The following is a 24,100-nucleotide window of genomic DNA, read 5'->3' as shown; positions in this document are numbered from 1 at the left end:
GCAAATTACACCAAGCTTTGATTTTTTAAGTAGGAGGTCTTTTTGATCCCTTTTATCCACCTATACTTTCCGAGTGGTTTGGGTCACCCTGAGCTGCTTGGTTACTCTGTTGTACTGGTTCAAGCCCTATCTCATACAGCTGTATCAATCTCTGCCATATACTGATGAGGAACAAAAGTCTGAAACAGGCTGTCACATGTGGATTTGATATGGCTGTGTAAAATTTAAAGCTATAGGCTTGCTATACCCCAGTGGTCCTGGATGCTTGCTTGGCTTACTAAGGGGAAAAGGAATTATTTGCATATTTAGTAGCAGTGCATTGTGGGTAACCACAAATGTTCACTTATAGCTGAATAATTGCATATTTCTTTCTGTTTTAGGAAGGCAAATTACACCAAGCTTTGCTTTTTTTAGTAGGAGGTCTTTTTGGTCCCTTTTATCCCCCTATACATTCCGAGTGGTTTGGGTCACCCTGAGCTGCTTGGTTACTCTGTTGTACTGGTCCAAGCCCTATCTCATACATCCGTATCAATCCCTGCCATGTACTGATGAGGACCAAAAGTCTGAAACAGGGTGTCTAGATGTGGGTTTGATATGACTGTGTAAAATTTAAAGCTATGTGCTTGCTATACACCAGCAGCTCTGGATGCTTGCTTGGCTTACCAAGGGGGAAAAGGGGTCATTTTCATATTTAGTAGCAGTGCATTGTGGGTAACCACAAATGTTCACTTATAGCTGAATTATTGCCGATTTCCTTCTGTTTTAAAAAGGCAAATTACACCAATACAGTGTGCGGCATTGCAGGAAGTGACGACAGTAGAACGCACGATGGAATACGGTAGAGGTGAGTCATCCCTGCCCGCTGCCTCTTACTAATAGTGGCGGCTTCTACTGTTCTTAAGCAGGAGGGGGAGTGCACATGGGGGACCAAGGTATAGGGGACCAAGGTGAGGGGGCGGGGGGGGGGGGTTCCTGCTGAGCTTAAGCTGGAGGGGGGGTGCACATGGGGGACCCAGGTGAGGGGGGGGGGGGGTTCCTGCTGAGCTTAAGCTAGAGGTAGAGCGAACATGGGGGACCCAATTGAGGGGGGGTCCAACCCCTCTCCCCACCGCTGTGCCCAATACCCCCTTCCTGCCCTCTACCCTCTTATGTGGCATATGCTACGCCACGGGTCGGCTACTACTCATATAATCAAGGTACAAGATCAGGTAACAGGAGCAATGTCAGGAAGCAAGCCAAGGTCATACACGGGCAGATCAGGATAGATGAGTACAGAGCAGACAGAATCAGGAAACAGGATCAAAGTCAGAGAACAAGCCAAGGTCATACATGGGCAGATCAGGATACACTGGTACAGAGCAGAGAATAGGGAAGTGAACCAGCAACAGAAGCCAAGCTAACTAAAGATCTGGCAATCCTGCAAGAGGTGTGGTTGTCGTAAATAGGAAATGGTAAAATGCTAGGAGAACACCTGTTGATCAGAAACATGCCCAGAATGTGATACTTTATCTTGCGGTGAAACTGGAAACTGCAGGTAACATAGCAGAGATAGCATAGTCACCTGCTATGATAACACCAGCAGGTGAAGCAGGGTGCAACAGTGTTCCTGACATTTTGTTTCAGAGTCCCTGTGTGGTCTCAGGGACTCCCCATACGGTTTAGTCACCAGTGTTCTGGTCCCTTCACAGTATCTTAGGTTCCGGCTTGAAGGACCAATTTTGTGAAAGAAATTCTCCAAGACCACACTTAGGATCAAGTTAAGTTAAGTTAAGACAATCTATTGCTCATATGAGGAGGCAGGATACAACTGTCCCTCTGTTGGTTCTAGACATCATGGCCCGTGCAGTAGGGCTGCTCACACAATGTCTAGCCTGTAGGTTCAGAGACTTGACTGTCTCTGCTGGCAATAATTTAACTTTATATAGGGGTATATTTCCTGACTGAACTCAGCCCCTTGGACCATGATTCGTTGTCTGAATGACTGGGCTTGACCTTTATTACCATGTCCAGGAAGTAGGCTGGGTGTAGTCTCACAGACTATTTTTAACAAGAAAAAGGAAATAACATGTCTCAAAGCCATGTCTACCAAAAGGGTGGGGGCTAGTTTAGTTTAGGTAAAACAGAGACAGATTATTAAAACACATAAATGATTATAATACCAGATTAAATTTACTTTAATAGTACAAGAACTTCTAAATCACTACAACCAAATGCTCCAAAATCACCAGACATAAATAGGAAATCGCAGGGCACATTCCCAGAATCGCTACTGAAAATCGCTAAGTGGCACTTAAGAGTGGTTAAAATCTGGAATATCTTACCTCAGGAAGTAGTTATGGCAAATTCTATATCGGCATTTAAAGAGGGCTTTGGAAGCTTTCCCCGCCTTACACTTTCCCGGCGCAAGGGCAATGCAAGTCTATAGAGACTTGCACAGTTCACGTGATGCGACACGGTGCATTGGTAATATCAAAGTCGCCGTATTCCCGACACAGTCTGCAGCATGTTGCCACATGATCTGTGCCTACCACACTGATAATGCAGCAATGCAAGTCAATGGGCAACACAGCAAGTGTGAACGACGGGAGTGCGGTGTTATTCATGCGAGGACCGACAGAAATCCCAGTGACATACTTCTTGCCGAGCAGGGAGTACAACACTAGCCAGGGGGCGGGCTTATGCATATACGACCCTGTCACCGCATGTTGGCGCAGGGTAATATGAAGGCTGATTTCTGCAGTGTGATGTGGTGCTTGGGCATTTTTTAAGCTCTGCTTAGCACAGGAAGTGGATCCTTATGTTAAAAATAGGATCTGCTTCCACACAAAAAACTGATCCATTTGCCATGTTGCGGTAAACAGAGCGCACAGTCCAAATTTAGTACATTTTACTGCAACAGCCGGGAAAATGTATGCAATGAAAGCTTATGGGAGTGTCCATTCTCACTGGACTAGTCACCGCGTCCGCTTCGACCCACTTCGATTGCTGCCATGACGTAAATACTCATGTGTCTCCCCGGTTCTGATGCCACTAAATCCTCTGCTCAGTCTCAGCATGCAGATCGGTGGCCAGTAGAATCATTGGGATCCCCATAGGGCTGCAAAAGACCAATGTGAATGCTCAGGGAAAATAGGGAGTGCAAGTAAAGTTTGTTAAGGCCTCATTTCCATGGACAGTTGAACAGTTCTAGTGCGGAACAGCGGAGCATACTACACAACACATGCACAGTATGTCCGCTAGGGCGCCTTATGACTGCGCTCCCTGGCGACTCCATATAATGTCAGCACTCATGCGCAGTCGCAAGGCAGCCTAGCGGACATACTGCGCATGTGCAGCATAGTATGTCTGGGTCAGAGGTCACCGTTCGCGGCAACCAGGGGGGGCAGAATGAGACGAATTAGAGAAGAAGGGAGGGTAACGCCAGGGCACGGGAGGTGCAGTAATACTCTACACAACTCCCCATAGACACATAAGGCGTCCTTTTTTAAATAACAGAAAACTATGAGATAAAAATGGAGGTGGGTATGACTCGATTGAAAACAAATTTGTTTGAAAAGTAATTTTTTTTTTTAATAATCCTTTATGTTTCACTTAAAACCATATAAAAATGTGCTCCCAACCCCAGCAACCCCTTTCCCCATCAACCCACCAGATCCCCTGTTCCCCCAACACTGCCTGTATATATGGGACAGTCTTACACTGTCCTGACAAAATAGTGAAAAATAACAGCCGCTTCACTGAGGGAGATGTGATAAACAATATAACCCTGTTGTGGGAATTCAACGAGCTGACTGCAATGATGCCCCAGAATAACTTTAGGCCTGAAAGGTGCAGGCCAGCTCCAGTTCTAATTAGCTAGCAAAAATCCAATGGATATAATTGAGCGATCCAGGTGCACAGCACAGTCCTCAATATAAGTATAGAGCATCGAACGATAGCACATAAGCCATGCGTATAAAGGCCCAACAATGGGCTCTATTTACAATCACTCATGCGGTAAGAAATTTTTCACCGCTATATTACCGCCAGTGATAATTTCCGCATTTTTTCCCCACATTCACTAAAATTTTCCACATGTTTTCCACATGCGGAAACAATGCGTAAAAAAAATTGGGGAAACATGCGTAATTACGCATAAGTGGCATAAAAAAAAAACTTGTCAAAAAAAAAATGTATTAAAGTCCAGCAAACACAGCACTCAAGGCTTCAGACTACATTTAAGTCAATGGGAAGTGAAATATATCACCAAGTACTAGTAGGTTCCAGAGAAAACCGTTTGGGCGCCATTTAAGTCACAAACGCAAGTTTCATAGCAAGCAACCAAAATGACATTTTTGGTTTAAATCAACCCCCTTTTTTTTTGAACGATACTCTCTGGCTCTGCCAGCAATCTCTGATAGCTTGCAATTACGAATCTTTTCACTTAAGTGTGAAATCTGTCCCCTAGCATTCCTGGGAAGTTATATAGCTCATCCATCAGATGAAGTCAGAGATCAGCCTGACAGATCCAGTTTAAAACATCCTTCTCTAGACTGGTAGGAACCGATCTCAGCAGGGGGTTCCCTCAGCTGGAAGATCAAAGGAGGTCCTCTCCCAGCTAGCTCAGCTCAGAGAGCAGATGACCCTACTGTAACCCTTAATAATCCATAAACTACTATATTTGTAATATTTCTGGGGTTACAAAGATACCAGGTCCTTCAAATTCGCAGAGTGTGTTGGACTTCACGTGACACTGGTCCTGAGAGATTTTCAATCACCTAGATCTTCCAGAACCAATGCTACAAAGGGTGGAAGTAACGAATGGTGTTATTTGTCCTCATGTGTGGTATCAAATGAATTGTACAATTATGCTGGGTGCGAATATGCATTCTATTTCTTGATGTGACCTATGGGCACGGAGAAAGAGGGCAAAACATGAATTGGGCCAAAATCTCTCCCTGTCTAACAGGGCACTGCCTTATTCAAATTGCACAAGGCTGGACTTTTACGTGTCATGAACCCGCCCATCTACAGTGAGGATTAAAACTCCAATGACACAAGGGTCCAAAGTCCTTCATCTAAAATCTGATGTCGAGTTAACATCAACTGGCAGCCAGCTGGACACAGGCAAATCACTTGGATTATTTCACACAAAAGGGCCTCTTGGCCTCTATGGCAATCAGCCATTTTGGACTTCCTCCAAAGACTTGCGATTGCCGCATGGACTACCAATAACGGTATTTGAACTGTACATTAAGAAATTCTGTTTCTTTTCATCTCTACTCTCTTTCTATCAAACCAATCTGTTCTGACGGACAGGCATACAGTATTTACCTGTGGACTAAAGTATGCTGTGTGTATGTAGTTTTAGAATAAAAGTAACGATTTTATTGTTTAGTCTTGTGCCTGTTTTGGTCATCTGATTGTTGCTACAACGAATCTGCCCTCTGAAGAGTCAGTCATACTACCGCATTGTTTTATTATTTTCTTATAAATTGTTGATTTGCTAGCTAGGTTGTAAGTAACAGTTTCTTCCTTCCAGGATTAGCTAGTACCCGATTTCCTGTGCGAAATCGATAACTTTAGTTTTTCGATTGGACATACAATTGAGATTGCATCACATATGGACCCAGTAACCTTTCTTAACCACTTGATGACCCACCCTTTACCCCCCCTTAAGGACCAGCGCTGTTTTTACTGATCTGTGCTGGGTGGGCTCTGCAGCCCCCAGCACAGATCAGGTAGCAGGCAGAGAGATCAGATTGCCCCCCTTTTTTCCCCCCTAGGGGGATGATGTGCTGGGGGGGTCTGATCTCTTCTGCCTGCTGGGTGATGCGGGGGGGGGGGGCACCTCAAAGCCCCCCTCCGCGGCGAAATTCCCCCCTCCCTCTCCTACCTGCTGCCCCCCCGGCGATCGAGGCTGCACAGGACGCTATCCGTCCTGTGCAGCCAGTGACAGGACGTCCCCTGTCACATGGAGGCGATCCCCGGCCGCTGATTGGCCGGGGATCGCCGATCTGCCTTACGGCGCTGCTGCGCAGCAGCGCCGTACAAATGTAAACAAAGCGGATTATTTCCGCTTGTGTTTACATTTAGCCTGCGAGCCGCCATCGGCGGCCCGCAGGCTATTCACGGAGCCCCCCGCCGTGAATTGACAGGAAGCAGCCGCTTGCGCGAGCGGCTGCTTCCTGATTAATTAGCCTGCAGCTGGCGACGCAGTACTGCGTCGCTGGTCCTGCAGCTGCCACTTTGCCGACGCACGGTATAAGCGTGCAGTCGGCAAGTGGTTAAACGTCACACTGCTCACAGTCTTTAAGCATTCGGAAGTGACTATTCCCCGAACTGTGACTGGAGCGTGTCAAACGTGATTGGGCTGGCTACCGTATTATGATAGCGTTGGAGTCTCTTTGCCCTATCAAATCAGAGAGTGGTGGCAGTGAAATTACCCGATTTCCAGCATGAAATCGATAGTTTTAGTTTACCGATTGTACATACAATCGTGATTGTACATGTATGGGCACCTCCAACCAATCTTAACCGTTTACTACGCACACAGTGAATCTGCCTCCAGAAGTCTCTAGTGCACGAGATCTGCAAGGCAACAGTGGCCTAGTAATATGGGATTGGTGAGTGAGTGTCACATTACATATTGTCGGCAGTGTGGCGACCAATCTTTATTGTCAGTCTGCTCACCGTACTTCTTGCTAATGCTAACGGGAGCAGATTAGACGGGATTGGCACGCTCTGTCACATTACTACCTTCTTCTGATGATCCAGCAACCGGTCTGTATTGTCAGTTTGCTCACCGTACTTCCTGCTAATGCTAACGGGAGCAGATTAGACGGGATTGTGGGGTTGGATTGTCACACCCCCCAAGCACTCTATACATAACCATTGATACGGCACCCCAAAACCTGCCAACGGCAACTACAGTGTTAGAGGTGCAAGCAGGGGATGGGGAACACTTTGTTAATGATTTCCACTATTCAAAGCATCTATAGAAGTGATTATTATGAGCACAGAACCAATAGAGAGCTAATACTGTAGTTGAGAGAGGGCCCCTTGGGGCCCCTCTGGCCCAAGGGCCCTGATGCGGTCGCTACCTCTGCACCCCCTATTGCTACGCCCCTGACAGTCCTCAGTCTGAGTATGTAACATCCATAGGCAGGACATGTACTGACAGCTCACAGAGGAGATTGCAATTGTAGTGGCTTATGCTTGTAATGCATTCATGCATAGCAAGTACAGTGTCCATAAGCGTGTTAGTTTAGCAGCCAAAGATGCACATGGTCATCAAAACCATCTCATATAATCAGGGCCGGATTTAGGCCTAGGCCTTCTAGGCCATGGCCTAGGGCACCAGAGGAGGAAGGGCACCAAAGCAGCGGGCAAAACTGGTGCAGCATTTGCAAGCTTGCAAATGCTGCAATGCAGGGAGATCAGGCGAGCACCTGACTGCTGCCAGCCACCTGTGCAATGGCCACCTTGCTCTCTGTGCACGTTTGCATTGTGGTCGGTGGCTATGGACTTGGGGAGCATTGGAGATGGAAATGAAAAGGAATCATCTGCACTGGAGATGAGTGGAAAAATGAGTGACACTGATGGCTGCTGCTGTGGTGTGAAGGTGAGCTGGCTACCTATACTGAAAGGGGGGGGGGGATTAAGGGAGTCATCTGGCTACCTATACTGGAGGGAAGGGGGGAGGGGTCATCTGGCTACCTATACTAGAGGGAAGGGGGAGGGGTCATCTGGCTAACTATACTGGAGGGAAGGGGGAGGGGTCATCTGGCTACATATACTAGTGGGAAGGGGGAGGGGTCATCAGTCTCATATAGCATCAATATTCAAGTTAGGTGCCCACTGGGCTGCTTACAGACATAGGTTTGCTGATGCTGCTGTTACCGCAAGCAATGTCAGGGTGCAGCAAGATCTTCTGCTGGATCGGCAGGGCAGAAAGGCACGGAGGCCGGGACGCTGCACATGCATCCTCGACTGGTTTCACCAGACTTCCGGCTTCCTCTGGAGGCGTGTACTTTTTTAAATACATTTAGAGCTAAGGTATCCTTTAAGGGCCAGAGACTGGGGGTACTAAAAAATGGGTCTTGCCATTGTCTTGCCACACGGACGCGCCGCTCATGCTGCTCAGCCGTCGCTGAGCCCACTTGCTCTGCCATTGCTATGACAGCAGAGCTCCATAAGCCGGTCAGAATCTGATTTCATTGGCGGAGCAAGTGTCCAGCAGCGATGGGAGAGCAGCTGGATTGGCGATAGCGGCTGGTCCGTGTGGCACGGTTATGGAAATTTAGCCCTGACATTCATAAGCAGCCATAAACAGAGGGTAGATTTCAACTACTGCGGTCAAGAAGCAGTTTAAACTTGCATAGTTGAACTTCAAATAAACCTGCTATGGTTGAATTATTGACTTTCTTCTTAAAGGGGCACTACATAAATTACTTTTCTCCTATGTTGCTGTCACTTACAGTAGGTTGTAGAAATCTGACAGAAGTGACAGGTTTTGGACTAGTCCATCTATTTATAGGGGATTCTCAGGGATATATTTATTTTCAAAAGCAATTGGTGAATGGCAGTTGCTCTGTCCAACTGCCAAAAAACTGTGTAGTGAGCAGGGAAACTGGCCAGCATCATTGTTTATATCCTTTTTAGGGAATATCTTTAGAAAGAATAAAAGCCTTGCTGAGAATCCCCTATCAAGAGATGGACTAGTCCTAAACCTGTCACTTCTGTCAGATTTCTACAGCCTACTGTAAGTGAAAGCATTATAGGAGAAATGTAATTTATGGCTCATTTTACTGTGGAAAAAACGTACTACTTATTTGTCTATGTTTGCACATATTTTAAATTTTACAATTTTTCGCCATAGTGCCCCTTTAAAGGACAACTGTAGCAAGAGGCAGGGTTGCTGGAATGTACCAAAATTCGATTCGGGTACATTCGAATTCGGGTCCGGGGCAAATTCAGATTCGAATTCGATCGCATTCAACGAATTAAATTCGAATTCGGTTCGTGTTCGGTAACAAAATTCGGGAAAAAAATTAGTGTTCACGAATTCGGATGCCTTTTTGTAAAGGGAAATCACATTTAAATAGGTGTAATAAAATAAATGTGATGGAAAACTTTTTTTCACTATTTCTTCTTTATTCTTCTTCACCGTATTCACCGTCTTCTTTTTGTTCTCTCCATCTTTTTCTTCACCGTCTTCTTTTTCTGTTTTACCATCTTCTTTCTCGTCATCAATCATATTCATTACTATCATCTTCATCATCTTCTTCTTCACTGGCATCTGGTTCTTCAAGTTCTTCTTCTTCTTCACCTAGTTCATCTTCAATTGGTTTTTCATCTTCTTCTTCAATCATCTGGTTCTTCTTCTTCAATCATCTGGTTCTTCTACTTCAATCATCTGGTTCTTTTTCTTCAATCATCTGGTTCTTCTTCTTCTTCACCTGGTTCTTCTTCTTCTTCTTTATCTGGTTCTTCTTCTTCACCTGGTTCTTCTTCTTCATCTGGTTCTTCTTCTTCACCCGGTTCTTCTTCTTCACTTGGTTCTTCTTCTTCACCTGGTTCTTCTTCTTCACCTGGTTCTTCTTCTTCACCTGGTTCTTCTTCTTCACCTGGTTTTTCTTCTTCTTCTTCACCTGGTTCTTCTTCTTCACCTGGTTCTTCTTCTTCACCTGGTTCTTCTTCTTCTTCTTCATCTGGTTCTTCTTCTTCACCTGGTTCTTTTTCTTCACTTGGTTCTTCTTCTTCTTCACCTGGTTCTTCTTCTTCAACGTCCACCACCATCTTTTTTTTTTTGTTTTGTGTTCATATTCTTCCTCTTGAACCCAACTTAATGTTTTTTTCCCTTACAGAAGTGTACTGTTGTAAAATTTTATCTTTAACACCAGCATAGCTAAATTTGTGGCGTAATAGCTAGTGGCGCATGGCAGCAGCGCATAATTCTGTGGACCCTGGTGGTGGGAACACAGACAGCAGGAGGATAAGTACAGCAGCAGAAGAAGCAGGAGGAGGAGTGACGTGTGGCAGCAGGCAAGGTAACAAGGCCATGGTACTTAGCGTTTGTAGTACCACGGCTGTAAATAAAGACACCAAGATCAGGAGGTTCTGGACAGCAGTCGTGAAGCACACATTGTGTCCAATGCACAACTGGGACAGCACAGTTTTCAACCCAGACACCTCAGAATTTTTTTTTTTTTTTTACAACAGTATATAGCTATTGTAGTGACGTAATAGCTAGTGGTGCATGGCAGCAGCGCATAACTCTGTGGACCCTGGTGGTGGGAACACAGACAGGCAGGTGGTTAAATTCAGCAGGAGGAGGAGGAGTGACGAATGGCAGCAGGCAATGTAATCTGTCGATCCTGGCGGTGGAAACACAGACAGCAGGAGGATAAATGCAGAAGCAGGAGGAGGAGTGACGTGTGGCAGCAGGCAATGTAACGGGGCCATGGTACTTAGCATTGGTAGTACCACGGCTGTAAATAAAAGCACCAAGATCAGGAGGTTCCGGACAGCAGTCGTGAAGCCCACATTGTGTCCAATGCATAACTGGGACAGCACAGTTTTCAACCCAGATACCTCAGAATTTTTTTTATTTTTTTTACAACAGTATATAGCTATTGAAGTGGCGTAATAGCTAGTGGCACTTGGCAGCAGCGCATAATTCTGTGGACCCTGGCGGTGGGAACACAGACAACAGGAGGATAAATACAGCAGAAGCAGGAGGAGGAGTGATGAATGGCAGTAGGCAATGTATTCTGTGGACCCTGGCGGTGGAAACACAGACAGCAGGAGGATGAAAATCAATTCAGCGCTGCGTAATAAGTTGGTGCTTTATAAATACAATAAATAAATAAATACATACATAAATAAATTCCTAAATAAATAAATACATTCATAAATAAATAAATAAATACAGCAGGAGGAGGAGGAGTGACATGTGGCAGCAGCAGGCATGTCACGCGGGCCATGGTACCTAGCATTAGTGCCACAGCAACTAAAGAAAAACCAGGCCAAATTATCAGGACCCAGGGACTGAAGGTTGATGTCAAAGAATAACTCCCAGGCACCTCATGTCCTCCTGTCGCCGACAACAGGTGCCTGGAACGTGCCTTGAATCCAGGCCTAGTTTATCTTAAGGAATGTGAGCCTGTCCACGCCCTCTGTGGACAGACGAGAGCGCTTCGCGGTGACCACGCCACCGGCCACACTGAAGCACCTCTCGGACAGCACACTGGAAGGGGGGCAAGACAATACTTCCAAGGCGTACTGCGCCAGCTCACTCCAGATGTGCAAGCGCTCCACCAAGTACTCCATGGGGTCCACACTGCCGGTGTCAAGCCCACTGAAGGACCCCATGTAGTCGGCCACCATCCGAGTCATGCGCTGGCTATGACTTTGAGAGGAGGTGGCTGCTGCATGCACCTCCTCTCTCAGCTGCTCTACCATCATGTAGAGCGCCTCCGTCAATGACAGCAGGTCTCCTGGGTGCCTTAAGCTGCTGCTGGCAGCAGGCCCCTGCTGCTGTGCTGGCTGGACAGGGACAGAGGGGGTGGAAGGCTGGGGGAAGGCTCTGGGGGTCAGCCACGTCTTCTCCTGCTCCCTCAGGTAGCGGAGCACGTTGGCTGCCGTCAAGCTGTTCTTCCCCAGGCTTTTTATCTCCAGCAGCGCTTGGCAGTGGCGGGCCTTAATGCTGCTGTTGATGCGGTGTCGATTGGTGGCGGGAGCTGCTGCTTCTCCCCTGACCCCGCGTGGTGGCACCACATAGTGGGCGACTGGTGCCGCTGCTGCCGCTGATGCGCCCGAGGGTGGATCTGCTGCTTCCTCGCTCGGGCTTTCCACCAGGCTGACCCAGTGGGCCGAAAAGGACAGATAGAGGTCTGTCCCAAAACGGCTGCTCCGTGAATCCATGGTTATGTGGATCCGCACACTCACGGCGTGATCGAGCGTGCGGACCACGTTCGCCATGGCAAAGAGGTGCAGTGCTGGGATCGCCGTGCGGGAGAAGTAGTGGCGGCTGGGGACTTGCCACTCCGGGATCCCAAACTGCAGCAGCGCTCTCATGTCACTCCCCTCCTGCACAAAGGAATATGGCAGGAGCTGGGAGCACATGGCCCGGGCAAGCAACCCGTTCAGCACCCGGATGCGCCTGTGGGCGGGAGGCAGCACCTTGGTCACACCGGGGAATGACTCGCTGAGCAGGGTCTGGTGGCATTTGCCTGCATGGGAGGATGAGGAGGCCACTGTGAAAGGAGCTGATGAGGCCACTGAGGACTGCCTGGGGGGGGCAGTGAGTTGCTGCTGCTGCTGCGCTCCTGCTGCTGCTGCTGGATGGGCAGGAGGGTGGGATGCTGCTGCTGCAGTCTGTGCAGTGGCTGTCTGGCTCTGACCACTGCCTGCGCAACTGTCCTTTAGCTTCATATACTCACTATAGTCCTCAAAATGTTTGTTCTCTAAGTGGGTCTGCAGGCACGAGGTACTCAACTTGAGGAGATTGTGACCTCTGCTGAGACTGACGCCACAACTGTTGCAAATTGCACGGGTCGCGTCCACTGGGCACTTAGTGAAGAACAGCCAGACTGGGGACTTCAACTTGCCCTTCGAGCTTGAGGGCTGGGGATTTTTTTGGCCCTCGGAGGGTTGTGTTTTTTTCTGCTTTGCTTGGAGGTTTGCTGCGGGTGGTGGTAGTGGCTGAAGCAGCAGGCTGTGGCTCCTGCCTTCCACGCCCTGTGCTGGCTGCCTTGCTGCTGCCACGCCTCTGCGCCAGAGACACACGGTCACACACGGTCAGATGCAATCAATAGGGTCGGGCAAATGACAGTGACTCACAGGTCACAACGGATGCTGGCCTGTGATGTAACGATTATTTGTTACACAGTACAGAAGCTAATTAAATCACAGACTAACAGTAGAAAAAAGTTAACTGAACGTATAGTAGTAGTAGACTAGTAGTAGTACGCAGGTAACTAATAATTCCCTAGTGTACTATGCAATAACTAAGTGGTGTGCCAGACAGTGGGTGACAAAGTCGGTCACACACGGTCAGACGCAATCAATAGGGTCGGGCAAATGACAGTGACTCACAGGTCACAACGGATGCTGGCCTGTGATGTACTGATTATTTGTTACACAGTACAGAAACTAAGAAACTCACAGACTAACAGTAGAAATAGAAATTAAATGAACGGGTAGTAAGTACGCAACTGACTATAAATCACTAGCGTACTACACAATGGCTAAGTGGTGTGCCAGACAGTGGGTGACAATTAAAGCCGGTCACACACGGTCGGACGCAATCAATCAATGGGGTCGGGCAGATGACTGTCTGTCACAGATCACAATGGATGCTTGCTGGCCTGTACACAGTCAGTCAGTAACTAACTAACTAACTATTAACTAACACAGTACTAAAGCTATAAACTAACAGACTTCAGCAGTACAAATTAACTAAACTAGTATAGTACAAAACTAACTATAATCCCTAACCTACCTAAGCTAGTAGTAGGCTAAGGCTGCCCTAGGCTAGCAGGCCTAGCCTGCACACAGACTAACACTAGCCTAGCACAGTACACTATACACTAGCTGACTACAAACAATCAAATTACTAGCTATCTAATAAAGAGCACAATCAATGTGTTTAGGAGGTGTTAAGGAAGAAAAACGCTAGGTTTAGCAATGAGAATGCACTTGCTCAGACGCAGCACAGCACTGGAGATACTCTCAGTACCAGAACAGTCACACAAGTACGTGGCTCCGCAACATGGCCGCCTTATATATAGAGGAGGGGAGGGCCAGGCTCCCCTCCTCTGATTGGTTGCTAGCGTTACCAGGGCCTCGGCTGGAGGACTTCTGATTGGCCCACGTCACCTGCCACGTCACTCCCGAATCCCGAAGCTGAACCCACCGCGTCATCCGGCCGAATTCAAGTGCGCATATTTGGGAACCTTCGCATTTGTGTTCGGCATATTCAAGTTTTGGCTTCGAGAGTCCTGGAGAGCAACCCTGGCAAGAGTTATATGAAGGCTGCCATATTTATTTCCTTTTAGGCTGCTTTCACAGTGGGACGTTACAGGTGCACATTAGAGCAGCCTGTAACGCAGCCCAACTCACAGTAATGAAAAATCAATGAGCTGTTCACAGTGCCCACGTTGCGCTACAGTGTAACGCTGGACATTTAAAGAAAGTGCAGCATGCTGTTTGCACATGCTCAGTAAGGGGAGAGTCCGCTATTGTTCCTAGCCACATGGCTAATTAATATTCACTGCACAGTAGTGTTGTCCAGGTCATGAACGATTTGGATCTTTGATCCGGATCTTTTTTGTGAGTCGAATCATCTGGATCATCACAATGAAGGATTCGGTTCACAGTGAATGTCTGGAAGAAACAGGAACTGCAGCTTCTGTGCACAAGAAGAATCTTCTTGCTGCATCTCTCCCTTCCCCATTAGCACCCTCAATGTGCCTTCATTCTCCTGCACCTCTCACTCTGCTGCCCCCCTGCTTCCCTAGTAAAAGGATTCAAAGATTTGGTTCAAAGATCCGGATCTTTTCAATGATCCGATTCGAATCATCGGAATCATTGAAAAGATCCGGACTTCCCATCTCTACTGCTGCGCACCAAGAGCCATATAACGCAGCTCAATCTGATGTCCAACTTCAACACCACCATGCGTTGAGTTAGGGGCACGTTATGCGACCTTAACGTCCCCTAAAACGCAACGTCTTGGTGTGAAAGAGGCCTTAAACAACACCAATTGCCTGGCAGCTCTGCTGGTCTATTTGGCTGCAGTAGTATCTGAATCACACCAGAAACAAGCAGGCAGCTAATCTTGTCAGAAATGACAATAATGGGCTCTATTCACAACGCATTACTGCATTTGGTAATGCTGAAAAGAGCTGATTTTACCAATCATCTTCACAAATTACAATTCAATAAACCTTCCTGCACAGAAAATTAATATTACTGACTAGTGAGGTAAATTACCGACTTGTGCGGTAGATGCCTCAGGAAATGTCAAGAAATTGCAATTCACAAAGATTTGCACATTCGGTAAACCAGGCAAAAGTGTTCGGTATTTTTCTCCAGCTCACAGCAGCCGATAACTCACTCTTTCCATGCTGTCTCTGTGCGGTAGATTTGACAGACAGCCTTTAGGTAGAGCCAGGCAGCCAATAGGGAGAGCCACACAGCCCTGCTTCTCACGCTGATTTGATGCTACCAGGTATCGGGACTTCACTCTCACAGAGCAGAGGAAAGTGACATTTTTTGAGGCTTTTCTGCATCCATTTAGTTGTGAAAATCTGTATTCTGGCACACAGAAGAGCTCCCCCTGGTGGCTGCAGCACACCTAAAGGGATGTCAGAGATGCGCTGAACAGAAGCCCCCACTCAAACACACAGCTCACTGCTGACCTGCTACACAGCTGGTAAGTGACACTAATGCTAGGTACACACTATGAGATTTTCTGGCAGATTTACTGTCAGATCGATTATTTCCAACATGTCCGATCCGTTGTCTGATCGATCTCCGATAATTTTCCGATCGATTTCCAACTGTTTTCTGTTCACCCCCCTTTGAAATCGATCGGAAAATTATCAGAAACCGATTGGAAACGTTGGAAATAATCGTTCTGGCAGTAAATCTGTCTGAAAATCGAATAGTGTGTACCTTGCATAAGGCTATGTTCACATTTTAAATCGCCAGCGATATCGCAAGAGCTGCGCTTTGAGCTTAGAAAAGCGCTTTTCTAAGCGCTTTTGATGAGCAATTGAGATTTTCTTTGAACCAGAAAAGAATAAATACAATGGGCTCTATTCATAAAACTTTACCGCAAGTTTTCCGCTCAAAACAGCGGACTTTTCCGACCATTTAGCAAAGTGGGCATTCATAAAGGCTGTTTCCGCATGAAAATCTGACATTCCTTTGCAGTGCGGGAAATTACCGCCTTGTGCGGAGATTATCATCACAACACATGTCACTGAAGGTTAATTCATAAAGATTAGAGCAGGCGGAATGTGTGCGGAGAAACCCAGCTGTTTAGAAAAGTCGATAAGCCAGGGGTAACAGTCAAGATAACAGCAAGTGAATGAGAAAGACCTCCCAGGCAGCTGCAGTGAGAGGAGAGCAGACAAGGCATTCCGGAATACCAAGGCTGTGATTATTTAACCCCTTGGGTACCTGTTTTCAGATATATTTCACATCAGAAAGCCTGCATGTGTAACATTTATTGAAGTTCTTCTAAGCTGCAGCAATTAAATAGATTGTTTAGGAAGACTAATAGACAGATTCAGTGCAGATTCAGGAGAAGGAGAGGCAGAAAAATGCATATGTAAAGGGATGCTGGGGCTGCCTCTTCTATAGTAACCCTGTCTCTGCAGGAGAAAATGTGTCAACTCAGCCAGCAAATGTAACAACTCAGCAGCACCGCCAGTTTAGTGCGGGAATTCCCCGACCTATTATCGCAAGTGTAAACATTTATATGAATTAGCACACAAAAGTGTAAAATACCGATGCAGTGTTTTCCCTCCAAGATTTTTTTTTTACCGCAAATGTTTTATGAATAGAGCCCAATGTATTTATTCTTAAAAGCACTCTGGAAATCGCAATACCAAGAGCTTTTTTAAGCACTTTTCGATTTCCCTATACCTTCCATTGAGTCAAAGCGCTCAGAAAATGGTACATGTAGCGCGTTTGCGATTTACTAAAATCGAAACGCTCACATGAACACTCTCATAGGAAATCATTGCACAAGTGCTTTTTGGGCGATTTCTAAAATCGCCAGCGTTTAAAAAAATCGGAAATGCTCATAGTGTGAACGAGCCCTTAGGCCTCTTTTCCATGGGCAGTTGAACAGTGTGCTCAGCAAGCAGTTAACAGGCAGCAGCAAGCAGTTACCAGGCAGCAACAAGCAGTTGTGAGATTTTGAGAGGCATTTCACTGCCTATCAACTGCTTGTGGAAAAGACGCCTGAGGCCTCTTTTCCACAAAGGGCTCTATTCATAAACCGTTACCGCAAGTTTTCCGCTCAAAGGGCTCTATTCATAAAAAAGTTGTGGCGAAAAAACTCCTGGAGGGAAAATACCGCAGCGGTATTTTAGACTTCTGGGTGGTCATTCATTAAAATCTTGCCAGCTGCAATCAGTGCTGGTCGTAATGGAGAAAGCTACGCTTACGGATCATTACGCGTAATTTTACGCTATTACGCATTACGAAATTACGCTTACGGCATAGACATTCAATTTCGGTACATGTCTATAATTACGCATAGCACTTACGCAATTACGCGTAAGTATACCGTAATTCAGGTTATTACGTTATAGGCTTACGCGTAAAATCCTACTAGCAATTAATGCGTAAGGTCATGCTGCCAAGCGGAAAAGTTGACGCATGGATCAATGTTAGGTAGCCGCCGACTTTAAGGGTTAATAGCAAAGCCCCCTTAAGTGCTAAGAGCCTCAAATTTGGAGAATATATTAAGGAGATCAGAAGGAATAAGAGGAAAATTTTTTTTTCAAAAAGACCTTATAGTTTTTGAGAAAACCGATGTTAAAGTTTCAAAGGAAAAATATATACATTTAAAAACCCGCCGACTTTAACGGTTAATAGCAAAGCCTGCTTAAAATTTAGGAACACCAAATTCACAGGGTATATTAAGGGGATCAGTGGGAATAAAAGGAAAAAAAATTTTTTCAAAAAGACCTTATAGTTTTTGAGAAAATCGATTTTTAAGTTTTAAGGGCAAAAATGTCTTTTAAATGCGGAAAATGTCAGTTTTTTTTGCACAGGTAACAATAGTGTTTTATTTTCATAGATTCCCCCAAGTGGGAAGAGTTTTACTTACTTCGTTCTGAGTGTGGGAAATATAAAAAAAAAACGACGTGGGGTCCCCCCTCCCAGACCTCTTTAACCCCTTGTCCCCCATGCAGACTGGGATAGCCAGAATGCGGAGCACCGGCCGCGTGTGACCTGACTATACCAGCCCGCATGGTCCATGGATTGGGGGGTCTCGGAAGGGGAGGGGCAGCCAAGCTTTCCCCTCCCCCTCCGAGCCCTTGTCCAATCCAAGGACAAGGGGCTCTTCTCCACCTCCGATGGGCGGTGGAGGTGGAGGCCGCGATTTCCTGGGGAGGGGTTCATGGTGGCATCTGGGAGTCCCCTTTAAAAAGGGGTCCCCCAGATGCCCACCCCCATGCCAGGAGAAATGAGTATAGAGGTACTTGTACCCCTTACCCATTTCCTTTAAGAGTTAAAAGTAAATAAACACACAAACACATAGAAAAAGTATTTTAATTGAACAAAAAACATAACCACGAAAAAAGTCCTTTAATATTCTTAATTAACCATTAATACTTACCTGTCCCTTTAAAAGCCAGTTCCCACGCAATATCCTCGGAAATATACTAATCAGTTACAATGTAACAAAGTTATTACAATGTAACAACTTTGTTACTTTGTAACACCACCGCACCCGACGTCACTCGCCGCTCACCCGCCGGCCGCCGCATACACGCTAGTCCCCGCCGGCTCCCGCCGTCCACTCCGCCCACACCTGTCACCCATATACATGCTGGCACCCATGGGTGCCAGCATGTATATAGGTGACATGTGGGAGAGGCGGGGAGGGCAGCGGAGCCGGCGGGGACTTAGCGTCCCTTCACCCGACAGAGCTCTGAGCTATATTAGCTCAGAGCTCTCGAAAGCATCTTTGTATTTGGGCTCCAAGGAGCCCCATTGGTCTGCTAAGGACCAATGGGGCTCCTTGGAGCCCAAATACAAAGATGCTTTCGAGAGCTCTGAGCTAATATAGCTCAGAGCTCTGTCGGGTGAAGGGACGCTAAGTCCCCGCCGGCTCCACTGCCCTCCCCGCCTCTCCCACATGTCACCTATATACATGCTGGCACCCATGGGTGCCAGCATGTATATGGGTGACAGGTGTGGGCGGAGTGGACGGCGGGAGCCGGCGGGGACTAGCGTGTATGCGGCGGCCGGCGGGTGAGCGGCGAGTGACGTCGGGTGCGGTGGTGTTACAAAGTAACAAAGTTGTTACATTGTAATAACTTTGTTACATTGTAACTGATTAGTATATTTCCGAGGATATTGCGTGGGAACTGGCTTTTAAAGGGACAGGTAAGTATTAATGGTTAATTAAGAATATTAAAGGACTTTTTTCGTGGTTATGTTTTTTGTTCAATTAAAATACTTTTTCTATGTGTTTGTGTGTTTATTTACTTTTAACTCTTAAAAGAAATGGGTAAGGGGTACAAGTACCTCTATACTCATTTCTCCTGGGAGGGGGGTGGGCATCTGGGGGACCCCTTTTTAAAGGGGACTCCCAGATGCCACCATGAACCCCTCCCCAGGAAATCGCGGCCTCCACCTGCACCGCCCATCGGAGGTGGAGAAGAGCCCCTTGTCCTTGGATTGGACAAGGGCTCGGAGGGGGAGGGGAAAGCTTGGCTGCCCCTCCCCTTCCGAGACCCCCCAATCCATGGACCATGCGGGCTGGTATAGTCAGGGTGCGGAGCCCCACGCGGCCGGTGCTCCGCATTCTGGCTATCCCAGTCTGCATGGGGGACAAGGGGTTAAAGAGGTCTGGGAGGGGGGACCCCACGTCGTTTTTTTTTTATATTTCCCACACTCAGAACGAAGTAAGTAAAACTCTTCCCACTTGGGGGAATCTATGAAAATAAAACACCTTTACCTGTTACCTGTGCAAAAAAAACTGACATTTTCCGCATTTAAAAGACATTTTTGCCCTTGAAACTTAAAAATCGATTTTCTCAAAAACTATAAGGTCTTTTTGAAAAAAATTTGTTCCTCTTATTCCCACTGATCCCCTTAATATACCCTGTGAATTTGGTGTTCCTAAATTTTAAGCAGGCTTTGCTATTAACCGTTAAAGTCGGCAGGTTTTTAAATGTATATATTTTTCCTTTGAAACTTTAACATCGATTTTCTCAAAAACTATAAGGTCTTTTTGAAAAAAATTTTTTTCCTCTTATTCCTTCTGATCTCCTTAATATATTCTCCAAATTTGAGGCTCTTAGCACTTAAGGGGGCTTTGCTATTAACCCTTAAAGTCGGCGGCTTTTTTATATTATACGGGAGCGTAATATTACGCGATTATGGCAGACTGTGTAATTTCAATGGGAGTTTACTGTCTTACGCGTAATTTGTTACGCGTAAAACGTAACCCCACGGTCTACGCGTACTTAATTACGCGTAATACCGTAACCTTACACGTAACGCTTACGGTGCATTTGTAGTGAATTACGATGCGTAATTACGTTAATGCGTAATTTCGGCCCAGCACTGGCTGCAATGCAAGTGCGGAGATCTCCCGCTGAAGGCTGGCAGTAAGCTGTCGGAAGGCATGCGGAAACACTTCAGCCGGCAGAGTCCCTCCGTGCACTGCTCTCTCTGGGAGGTCTGTCCCATTCACTTGTATGTAATCCGCAGGCTTCGAGGAAGCGGTATTTCCCGTCCACATACCGCTTCCTCTAAACTTCATGAATGGCCATTTTGTTACTTTTTTCTAGATAAATCTAGAAAAACACTGGAGAGGGCGGAAATTTCTCGCTCTGCTGGGGGATGGTAGATTTTCATGCGGGAACAGCTTTTATGAATGCCCACTTTGCTAAATGGACGGGAAAATCCGCTGTTTTGAGCGGAAAACTTGCGGTAAGGTTTTATGAATAGAGCCCAAAACAGCGGACTTTCCCGACCATTTAGCAAAGTGGGCATTCATAAAAGCTGTTCCCGCATGAAAATCTACAATCCCCCAGCAGAGCGAGAAATTTCCGCCCTCTCCAGTGTTTTTCTAGATTTATCTAGAAAAAAGTAACAAAATGGCCATTCATGAAGTTTAGAGGAAGCGGTATGTGGACGGGAAATACCGCTTTCTCGAAGCCTGCGGATTACATACAAGTGAATGGGACAGACCTCCCTGAGAGAGCAGTGCACGGAGGGACTTCAGCGGGAGATCTCCGCACTTGCATCGCAGCTGCCAACATTTTTATGAATGACCACCCAGAGGTCTAAAATACCGCTGCGGTATTTTCCCTCCAGGAGTTTTTTCGCCACAAATTTTTTATGAATAGAGCCCAAACTGTTTACAGGCAGTGAAATGCCTCTCAAACGCTCACAACTGCCCACTGCTGCTTGGTAACTGCTTGTTGCTGACTGATAACTGCTTGCTGAGCACACAGGCAGCTCAACAGTACGTGGAAATGAGGCCTTAGTGGCCTAGCTAAGGCCTCCTTTCCACGGACTGTTGAGCTGTGTGCTCAGCAAGCAGTTACCGGGCAGCAGTGAGCAGTTATCAGGCATCAACAAGCAATTACTAGGCAGCAGTTGAGAACATTTGAGAGGCATTTCACTGTCTATCAACAGTCTGGGCTCTATTCCTAAAACCTTACCGCAAGTTTTCCGCTCAAAACAGCGGGTTTTCTCGTCCATTTAGCAAAGTGGGCATTCATAAAAGCTGTTCCCGCATGAAAATCTACAATCCCCCAGCAGAGCGAGAAATTTCCGCCTTCTCCAGTGTTTTTCTAGATTAATCTAGAAAAAAGTAACAAAATGGCCATTCATAAAGATTAGAGGAAGCGGTATGTTGACGGGAAATACCGCTTCCTCTGATTTTGCGGATTACATACAAGTGAATGGGACAGACCTCCCAGAGAGAGCAGTGCACGGAGGGACTCTGCCGGCTGAAGTGTTTCCGCATGCCTTCCGACAGCTTACCGCCAGCTTTCAGCGGGAGATCTCCGCTCTTGCATCGCAGCTTTCAAGATTTTTTTGAATGACCACCCAGAAGTGTAAAATACCGCTGCGGTATTTTACCTCCAGGAGTTTTTTCGCCACATCTTTTTTATGAATAGAGCCCAGAGCGAGAAATTTCCGCCTTCTCCAGTGTTTTTCTAGATTTATCTAGAAAAAAGTAACAAAATGGCCATTCATAAAGATTAGAGGAAGCGGTATGTGGACGGGAAATACCGCTTCCTCTGATTTTGCGGATTACATACAAGTGAATGGGACAGACCTCCCAGAGAGAGCAGTGCACGGAGGGACTCTGCCGGCTGAAGTGTTTCCGCATGCCTTCCGACAGCTTACCGCCAGCTTTCAGCGGGAGATCTCCGCTCTTGCATCGCAGCTTTCAAGATTTCTTTGAATGACCACCCAGAAGTGTAAAATACCGCTGCGGTATTTTCCCTCCAGGAGTTTTCTCGCAACAACTTTTTTATGAATAGAGCCCTCTGTGGGAAGAAGGCCTAAGGCCTCTTTTCCACGAACTGTTGAGCTGTGTGCTCAGCAAGTAGTTGTCAGGCAGCAGTGAGCAGTTACCAGGCAGCAGCAAGCAGTTACCAGGCAGCAGCAAGCAGTTGTGAGAGTTTGAGAGGCATTTCACTGCCTGTAAACAGTCCGTGGAAAAGAGGCCTAACTGTTAATTCTCACTGGTAAAAAAAAGTGGGCAGATCAGGAAAGTCAGACCACCAAAATGGTGACATGAATTGTTGGTTGCATATGTCTTTCATGCCAGGTGTAGAATGAGTTAGGCCTCTTCTCCATGGACTGTTGATAGGCAGTGAAATGCCTCTCAAACTCTCACAACTGCCTGCTACTGCCTGGCAACTGCTTGCTGCTGCCTGATAACTGCTCACTGCTGTCTGGTAACTGCTTGCTGAGCACACAGCTCAACAGTCCGTGGAAAAGAGACCTTAAGCAGCTGTTGTCTGCCTTGACATAGTTAATGTTGTAATCTAGATTGGGTGCCAGCTGATCCTAATTAATTCTAATTAGTCGAATTAGTCTATATCTTTGTAGCATGAGTGAAGGGAAGGGAGTGATTTCAGTATGGAGTTCTGGTTCATGCTGGTGGTGTGGGCAGTCTGGATTGCCACTGTCCAGGCTGGGGCTGGTGAGTGGTAGCTTAGTGCCATGTGTTAATAGCATTCTTACTATAAGAAGCTTGTGCTGTCATTTTCTAATCCAGTGTGTTTGACAGGCTGGCTGCATAAACTGGTTTTATTAAGCTTTGAATGTTTCATCACTATGTTCCATTATGTCCCCCTCTGGACCAATATCTTCTTAATGCGCATATGGGCTATCTATATTTTATTAATTCTGGTTTAATTCTAGCCTGTTTGACATTCTGAATCTGATTAGTCCCGTGCAAAGATTTGGTTCAGGGTAGGAAAACACTAGGCAGAAATGCCAGCGGTAATAATTTAAGTCAGTGGGACATATGAAAATAAAAGTGTGTGTGTGTGTGTGTGTGTGTGTGTGTGTGTTTCAGCTTCCTGCCGACTTGAGTGATTTGCACAAAATGCGCTTGTGATTTTATATGTGGGATGCAGTGCATTTAAAAAAAACAACAAAAAAAAAACTGGGTGGTATGCTGTGGGGTGTGGGTTTTTTTTTTTTATTATTTATTTATTTTTATTTTTTTGGTGTGTGTGTGGAAGTAGGACCCATTTACACTTAATCAGTTGCTCTCAATTATAACTGAAATAAAACTGATTTTTCAAAGTAATCCCCATGTTTTTCTATGGCACCTTTCACACTGAGGAACCACAAGTGAAAATAATGTAGTAAAGTGCTTCATTTTTACAATTATGTTTAAATGATTTAGTCAGTGTTTGCCCATTGTGTAAAATCTTTTAAATCTCATTTATATTCTGACATTTATAACATGGTGACATTTTTACTGCTGTCAAGTGATGTAGCTGCTGCTAGCTGTTTTGGCAGTTGTAAACAGCTATTTCTCACAATGTAACAGGGTTCAGACAGGAAACTGCCAGAAGTACCTCGGTACTCTGAGCTTTTTGTGGGAGGGGTTTCATCACAATATCAGTCATACAGCGCCCCCTGATCTGTTTGAGGAATAGATTTCTCACGTAAAAGGGGTATCAGCTACTGATTGGGATAAAGTTAAATTCTTGGTCGGAGTTTCTCTTTACGCGTTTTAACTGTTTTTTTTTTTTTTTTTTTTTTTTTCACAATGCACTGCTATGGAAAAAGCTTACTAACGCATACCACGATACACAACTGTACCTCTCGGCCCCAGACCTTAACTCCCTCACCCGGGTTCCCGACTGCCTGTCCG

General features: G+C 46.2%; 1 protein-coding gene across 1 annotated transcript in view; it reads left to right on the top strand.

Moving 5' to 3' along the window:
* The first annotated feature begins 828 nt into the window (after positions 1 to 828).
* Positions 829 to 24,100, top strand: part of LOC137526085 (zona pellucida sperm-binding protein 3-like) — a 50,912-nt gene continuing 27,640 nt past the window's right edge. The window contains exons 1-2 of the mRNA XM_068247325.1: positions 829 to 844; positions 5,076 to 5,216. Coding sequence (XP_068103426.1) covers positions 829 to 844; positions 5,076 to 5,216 — 157 coding nt within the window. The remainder of the gene's footprint in view (positions 845 to 5,075; positions 5,217 to 24,100) is intronic.

Source organism: Hyperolius riggenbachi, chromosome 1, assembly GCF_040937935.1.
Source record: "Hyperolius riggenbachi isolate aHypRig1 chromosome 1, aHypRig1.pri, whole genome shotgun sequence".
Lineage (NCBI taxonomy): Eukaryota > Metazoa > Chordata > Amphibia > Anura > Hyperoliidae > Hyperolius > Hyperolius riggenbachi.
This window is presented reverse-complemented; position numbering and strand designations above follow the sequence as displayed.